The sequence below is a fragment of the Artemia sp. Qi Xiang Cuo genome, chromosome 6 (genome assembly GCF_049724085.1).
Source record: "Artemia sp. Qi Xiang Cuo chromosome 6, ASM4972408v1, whole genome shotgun sequence".
NCBI lineage: Eukaryota > Metazoa > Arthropoda > Branchiopoda > Anostraca > Artemiidae > Artemia > Artemia sp. Qi Xiang Cuo.
Window position 1 is genome coordinate 52,914,335 of NC_142799.1, and position 8,394 is coordinate 52,922,728.

An 8,394-nucleotide genomic window follows, 5' to 3' on the forward strand; every position below is an offset into this window, starting at 1 on the left:
GCTAATTCTTCCTCATAATATAACTATCCCTTCACTTCCAAAGGGTCCAAATCTTTTCTATATGATTTCTTTCAAGTTTATCATGGTTTAGCACATTTTCAAAAATGTTCTGAAAATCTTTCTTTAACTCTTTCCTTGTCACTATTTGTGGCCCTTTTCCTATTTTTACTGCAACTAGTACAGATTGACTATTTTGTCTTAGTTTTTTAATATGCCAATACAATAATTTACTGTTATGCTGTCTGGCTGCATCTTCTAAATTTTCAGCAGTTTTATTCCTGAAAGGTAGTTATCCTTCTTAAGTTTTTGTTTTAGATTAAGGCTAGACACTGCTAGATAGTGGTCTTTAATTGTAACATCAATATCAACACTCATTTACTCCCTAGTATCTTGAATTGATCCTGTCAGTCTTCTGTTTAGAATAGCACAATCAATAAGGTTGGCTGTCTTATCATCATGTGAGTGCCATGTTAACTTATGGGGCATTTTATGACAAAACATTCAATACACAGCAATATTCGTTCAGAAGCTTATAAAAATTCCTGGTGATTATTTATCTTGGTTTATCAGTAGTGAAAGAGTTAAATCTCTACCCCAGCAATTCCAAAAGTAACACCACAGCTTCATAAGGGTAGCAATTTTCAAGTCAATAAAATCTATATTCTTATTAAACATCAACCACAGTGGCTCATTGCTAATAACTATCCAAGATACTAAGTCAGCAGAGAAAATACTAAATTCAAAATCCCTTATTGATACTCCAATAAAATCTGCATATTGGATTCCAACCCTCAATCCAACTAAAATAGTTGTGCATAACATTCCTCCAGATATGCCAAATCAAAAGCCAAAAGAAGGGCTCTCTGACAGATATGGCAGCCCAATCCTAGTTGTGGATGAACTTCAACTGGGAAAACCAGATGCAAATGGCCAAAGGTCAAGCAAGTCATTCCTATTCTCACTTAAAGAAACAATAGACATTGTTTCACAAATATTCCTCTTCTGACAAGTGAAGCCACACAAAATCTACCAACCAAAACCTATCCAATGCCAAAAATGTCAAAACTTTGGACACTCAACCAACACATGCAATGCAGTCCTAAAAAACCTGCAGCAAAAGTAAGAACACCCATCCCAAGTAATTGCTAAACTGCATGAAGGATCAGCCAACTTGTACAAACTGCAAAGGCCTCCAAGAATCTACCAACAAAACCTTATGCCCTGTCTAGAAGAAAATAAGTATCAGCTCTCCAAATAGCAGCTGAAAAATTCATACCTCACCCACTTGCTGCTCTGGAAGCAAAAACAGGACACACAATCCAAGCAAAATCTTCCACCAAGCAAACTAACACTGGCAAACAAAGAGCATTCAACTCAAGTCTCCACAGAGCACCAAGCACCCTCTCCAAAGCTCCTCTATCAAACCAACCCAGCTCACAACCCAACTGGAGAGAACTGTTAATACAGAACCAACCATCTTCTTTGTCATATAAAAAGAAGGTTCCTTGGCTAACACTCCCATATAGAACTGAAACAGAAGCCTTAATTTCCATTGTCACATTAAAACTACTGTAAATAAATGCAATAGGAAAATTAGAATAATAAAAAGACTACTATTGACACCTTGGGGTCATGTTCTAATGAGAAAATATTACTCCAGATTTGTAAATCTTATATAAGACCCCAAATTGATTATGGGCTCATCATGTAAGATGCTTGTGCAAAGACCCAACTACAAAAAGTTGAAGCCTCACAAAATGACATAATCCACCTCACATGGGGTCTTGGGAAAGCTGCAATTACTAAGCTTCTGAATAAAAACAGCAACTTATCAACAATAAATGAAAGAAGAAGGTTCCTTTGAATTAGTTATTTATCAAAAATCTCAGGCAACAGCTCACATACCCTGCATAACTGGTTAAAAAATCCATCCATGTAGAAGGGCATTGCACAGGAGTTGCTATTTCAAATGATATTTTCAGTGCCAACTAGGTCTATTACCCCCACATTCCCCCTAGCCCCACATAGACTTGGACCATTCTCATAAAAATACTAATTTCTCACACTGGACAAAAGAACTTACCCCCCATCCAATACACCCAGAAAAAATTTGCTGAACTTAAAATGAGTGGAAAGGTTTCATGTGGAACTTATCTCCCATTCCTTAATATTACAATGACTGAGAAATTATCTGATAATATTTCTATTACTTCAGCAGAGTTAAATGCCATAATCATGGTGTTGGAGTATGTTATTAATAATTACTCATTGAGTCCTAACATGCAAAACATTTTAGAATATTCTGATTCTATGCCAAGCCTAGAACTCCTGCACATGGCATCTCAAAATAAGATGGATATAGGCAGGCCTACATTCCATTGTCTTACTCTTGCAAATGTACTTGCCTCAAAAGCAGGGGTGTAATTTGCTATGGGGCATGGGGGGGGCAACTTCCCCCTCCAGACCCAAGTTTGCCCACTTTCCCAGCTGACATTTAGTTTCTGCAAAAAATCTTGTCAAAACTACAATAAACCTGCATAATTCAAGTATCCAGAGAAACAGGTGAGTTTTCTTCAGTATATCTTTGGTTTTATGGTAATATATGGATCATTTTTCAGTTTTCACTTGATTTGGGAAAATTGGCTCACACTCTGCCCCCCCCCCTAGGATTTTGACAAAATTACACCACTGTTCAAGAGGCATAATAACATACATCCAATATTTTCCAAGCCACTCAGGCATTATAGGTAAGCATCATGCTGATGAAATTGCAAGTAAAATCCCAAAATATTGACCAGCCAAGTGGGAGACCCCCCTCACCCTTAGAGATATATATCAATGGAGATTGTCAGAAGCCCATCTGATTAATGCCAACTCCTCCTCCTACTTTGCTAACATTGCAATAAAAGAAATGAAACAATTGACCATTGCCTATTTGAATATAATATGCTGACATCTGCACAGCTTGTCCTTCAAAGTAAACTGTTAAAGTGCTTTAAACACTACAAATTTCACCATGAGTCAATATTCTAGCTCACCTAACCTGCACACAGAGCACAAAACATAGAATATAGGCTATACCCTGATCTTTCAGTGCCTGGAATCAAAACAGCTACTGCAAGGCATTTACTGCAACAACTAGCAAACACCTGCAATAGTCCAACTCATCTTGTATAGAGTCAAAAGGAAAAGGGCTGAATAGTCCCAACTGAAAACTCCATTTCAATACCCAACAGAAGAAGACCAAATACCGCATTAGTTGTAGCTAGATTGTTATACCTACAAAACTGTAATAGTCTATAACCATTACTATTTTCTTTTTCTACACCAAATTTACCTAGGCTAGGATACCATCTATCCATATTTCTACTAATCTGGGAATTAAAAGACCCTAATAAAAATACCCATATTTTAACCTGGAATCCTGTCTATTTCTTCCTGTAGCTGTAAGTAAACTTCATATGAGTCACTACCATCTCCATCAGTTGGTTCTACAAGGGTGTAGATTGCCATTACTGATACCTTGAACATTTTAGTCATAAAGTGAGCAACTAAAATTCTATTATTAATGCCTTCCTAACCTAAGCAAGGCTCAGCAGCTTCCTTCTTCATCATGAACATCACTCCTTGTCTCTGCACCTTATCCTTCCTGTCTGAGTAAATAAATTCTAAATCACCTATTTTCAAGCTTCTTATCCCCCGGGATATGAGTTTCTGAAATTCTTAACAAGTCTAGTTCAAAATGTCTGGATTTGTTGGTCAAAATGTCAACATAATAGTTTTTTTTATGTTTTAACATTCCAAAGTTGCTATTTTTCTACTATTTAAATCATTGAAATTATTATGGCCTCCAGAAAAGCAAAGGGTCTTAAACCATAGCAGGACAGGGAATAACACATTTCCTCAATCCTACAAGAAGTGCTTAAGCAACCTTAGAACCAGACAACAAGAATTCCCTGGGATCTCCAGTATGATTAGAGGCTTTGTGCAACCATGGGCCATCTTGGCCACAACAAGGTCTTCCATACTTGGCAATGCTCTTCTATCCATAAGAGTCATAATCTTGCATATAATAACAAAATAACAAAATCATTTTTTATTCATAATAATAAAAATTTGAGCATTTTAGCTTGATGTCTGGTCATTTATCAAACAAGAAAAGAAAAAGAGCACAGCAGACTAACCTAAAATTAACAGAACATATAAGGAAAAGGGAAGAAAACACATAAACAAAAGAAAAACTTGCAAATCAATAACCTCCAGTAGGTTGATTCAACTTTATATCATAATGCTCAAGGATACAAACTAGGACAAACAGACTGTCTGAAATATTTCCAATATATTCCACCACCTATCACTCTTGTTTTTCTTGTTTTTGTTTCATCATAGTTGATTTAATTCATAGGTAGATCAATTGAAACAAGAGATGCATTGGGAGAATACATGGAGAATATCTAATTTTGGCTATATATATGCACATTAGGGGGGTTAAGTATAGCAGAGTTGCAGGCAAAATGTGTTAGCTACAATCAGGGACATCCTGAAGGGGCGGGGGGGTACCCCTCCCTAACTTTTTTGGCATTTAGTAAAATTTTGGCAGAAATTTTGCAAAATTGGCCAACATTTAGCAAAATTCTTGATTTCTGCAGAAAGTTTGTCATAAATCAGGTAGCAATTCTGTAAAAGTTACAAAGATTGTCCCCCAATAAAATGAGCCTCAGGATGCTCCTGGCTACAATTAGCCTATTCTGCATAGCCTAGCCTATTATGAAGTAAGAATTGTTTTCTTAACATGTTTCCTTCTCAACAGCCCCTAATCTAGACCTATACTAAATATTTTATTAGGGCTATATATAAGGGACCATCAAGGGAGGTTATGCTTTTGGAACCATAAATATGGTAGGCTACTTGGAAAGAGCACTAAATAAGGAAGCTAATGGTAATCATGTTATTTTTTAATCCTATGCAGCAGCTAAAATAGAATGGTATTGTATTATTACTGTATTTCCGGTAAAATTCTACTTTAGCTACTTTCGACTATCTTGGAAAGGGGTTAGGTTAAGAAAATGAAACTTTCAGGGATGGGTCTACAGGTTAAAGTATGTCCTGGGAAGATATTTTGAAGTACCCACCTCCACTCCTTCTCCCTCTAGAGGGTCCTGACCTTTGATGACCTTTAAAAATATGTGAGTTATAGAAGTGAAACTTTGCAAAATAGATCTTCTGCTTAAACGAAGTACAACAGACTTGTTTTCAGCTTCACAACTTTGCTCAATCCCAATTTATAAGGTTTTAAAGATATGCAAATACATTTCCTAAATTTTGGAAATAAACTATTTATATGTCTTAAAATTCTACTCAAATAACTGAAATTGCATTTTCAGAGCTAAAGCCAGAGAAAAAGAAACTGATAACTGAAAATTAAGGTAAAATGTTGTTTTGTCAAAATTGCAAGGGGTATAGACCTGTCATGTAGGCAAATTTCATGACCCTTTAGAGGGAGAAGGGGTGGAAGTAGACCCTTCAAAACACCTTCCTGGGACGTACTTTAACCTGTAAACCTATCCCTGAAAGTCTCATTTTCCTAATCTAACCCCTTCCCAAGATAGCCAAAAGTAGCTAAAGTAGAATTTTACCGTATTTCCTTGAGGAAAACCAAAATTATATAGGCCTAGTCTTACCCAGTTAAATTTCTAAGATGCCTAATTTTCTCGTTTAGCACTTTTATGTATTTTGCGCTTGCTGCTGCCATCTATGAAGGAGTAATGTTGACCAGCCTTGTCTTATGCCCGTGCCACATCATAGTCACATCTATCGATAAAAAAGCCAAATATCATAAATGACAAGGCAATTTTCTTGATTTTAGCGTCATACTATTTAAAAAGCGAAAATTTAAATTCCAAAAAATTAGTATAAAAAGTTTTTACAACAGTAATTTGTATCCAACTGTTCTCTACAATACTAAGTCTTTTTAATTTTTGTTAGATTCCTCTCCCAGATAGAAAAACCGCAGTTCTAAGTTTCTGTATTTTCTAGTTTTAAAAATTATGCCTTAAACATTGACTCTGATCGGTCAGTCAAGAAATTTTCGCTAGAACGCTGAACAATATTCAATTCGAGAAATCATGAACGGCAATCATAATTGGTGCTGTCGTCGTGCGTAATTTTGATTTTATCGACAAGTGGCACGGGCATTAACGGAACGGCAAAAAACTACTAGTTGCAAGCATCATGGTTGCAGCGTCAGATACAATCTTGTAAACAACGAACTATAGCCCGCAGCAACCAAAAACTTTGTTTTTGTTTAGATAGACTGTTAATTGACGAACAATCTCCTTTTGAATTCAGGAATGGTAACTGTTATTTTTTTTAATCTTAATGGTAAATTGTAAAAGTAAATTAATGGGATTTCAGAAAATACCCTGAAAAACCTTGAAAGTACTGTCTGATCGAAGTGAAAATAGCACCATGAAAGTCACCATAGCTAAAAACCCAACAAAAGCGTTTACAGCCCATCATCTTGAACAACATGGAAAATTACTTTTTCTCATTGAAAACAGGGATTTGTCCCTTTTCTTTTTTCCTTCTTGTTTTTCTTAGCCACTAGTCGGGTGCTGATTCATCACAGATAGACGTTCAAGGGCTTATTTGAAAGCAACAAAAGAAAGTGTTAAAATAAAACCAAATTTTTGAAAAAAAGGTGTCTCCTTATAAAAGATGGTATAACCCAAATATCATTTGACAACGAATAATGAAACAAGTTTGTGTTTGAAAATTTGCTTCTCTGGGAAATGATGGCATATTTGAATGGCTTCCCCACCTTATTCCTTGTGGTTTTTTTACTTGGTTCCAGCTAAGAAAAAGCCAAAGGCTTCTTTCTTTATATTATGCTTAATCATTGTTATAATATATTCACTGTTACCTAATAAAAAACAAACTATGTCCCATAATAACCATAAACTGAAAAACGCAATTTGAAAAAAATGTTAAGTGGGTAGAAATCGACATTTGAAACCGATTCAGAAATGGTATCTATTATATCGATTAATTTCATTGATAAAAGTAGGTTGTGAAAACAATTTTATATAAATTTTAGAAAATAGCTGGAAACGCCACAACAATTGTGTCTGATCGTATGTCAGATCCCCTCGACATTCCCTGAAAGTTTCACAAATACAAATAATAAGGAATTTTTCCTTTTTTTCTTAAGACAGTGGAACCTTAACCCTAAATAAATATTTCTACTCTATATGCAAGGGCCGTCCTCATCAAAACAAATGAAAATATAAAAGAAACTCACACTAAAACACGACCATTAAAACTAAAATCTTTTTAAAACAATCTCAGTATCCTCACTTCAGGGAATTTCAGCCAGGACTGGTACATCTAGTGAGGTAAAAAAAGGGAATTCATTCGAGTGAAATAAAAATAATTAAAAACTCGCTTTCAATGCTATTCTTGTCTTTTTTGTAGCTAGCCTCAAAGGTCTTTTTATAGCTGTGGCAATAGCTATGTTGGCAGAACCGATCTTAGAAGTGCAAAAAGTGGCCATGCATGTCTCCAGTGATGAGCTGGCTGAAGGTGCTGAGAAGTCTTTTGCCAATGTGACTAATGATTTATTTTTGTTTATGGAAGATAATGATACTGTCATTGATCAAAAAGTAAATATAGACACTAGTCTCAAAGCTGAATTCTTCTAATCTTATCAAGACAAGAGGAGGACCCTCGATTCTCTGAAAGACTATCCAAAAGTTGGAAAACTGTTTACGAAATTTAACACTCCCCTCCCATCATCTGCACCTTTTGAACACCTATTTTTTGCTGCAGGAGATGTATTGACTGCAAAAAGAAACCGATTAGAAGATGCTAAGTTTGAGAAACTTTTGCTACTAAAAGTAAAGAAAGATGTCATGACTCCTCATTAAAATAAGGACTTTTTTCAGACATCTTTAGATTCTGGCACCAGATTCCGGGATACGGAATCTGGAAGTTTAAGGGGTTTTTCCTTTACCTAATTTTGCAGCAACGTCTAGCGACATGAGTTGAAACAAATACAATGCTTTTGGTAGATGGTACTAAGATTCTTCGTCATTAAGACGATGATTTGCATTTTACTATGAGATGGCTAATGTAGTAACACCCGAGCCAGATTATAGTCACACTTATGGCTGCTAAACCCAATGTCTTGGATGCGAATACAACGTCTGATTAGTGACCTAGTTTTTGAAATTCGCGCAAACCCATTCCTTCAAGGCTTTCTCTAAAGCAGCCCTCACACACAGGTCGCAAAGTACTTTAAGTCCACTTTATGACCGGCCTTAAGGTTTAAATCACATTTCCGCACTGATCTAAAGTGGTCGATTGGGTCGTAAAGTGAATTAAAACCTTAGTGAA

At 35.8% G+C, this 8,394-nt stretch overlaps 1 protein-coding gene across 1 annotated transcript in view; it reads right to left on the reverse strand.

The window, feature by feature from the left end:
* LOC148951370 (uncharacterized) overlaps positions 1 to 5,996 on the reverse strand; it is a 53,642-nt gene extending 47,646 nt beyond the window's left edge. The window contains exon 1 of the mRNA XM_089090268.1: positions 5,682 to 5,996. Coding sequence (XP_088946394.1) covers positions 5,682 to 5,752 — 71 coding nt within the window. The 5' untranslated portion in view covers positions 5,753 to 5,996. The remainder of the gene's footprint in view (positions 1 to 5,681) is intronic.
* Between the last annotated feature and the right edge of the window lie 2,398 nt (positions 5,997 to 8,394).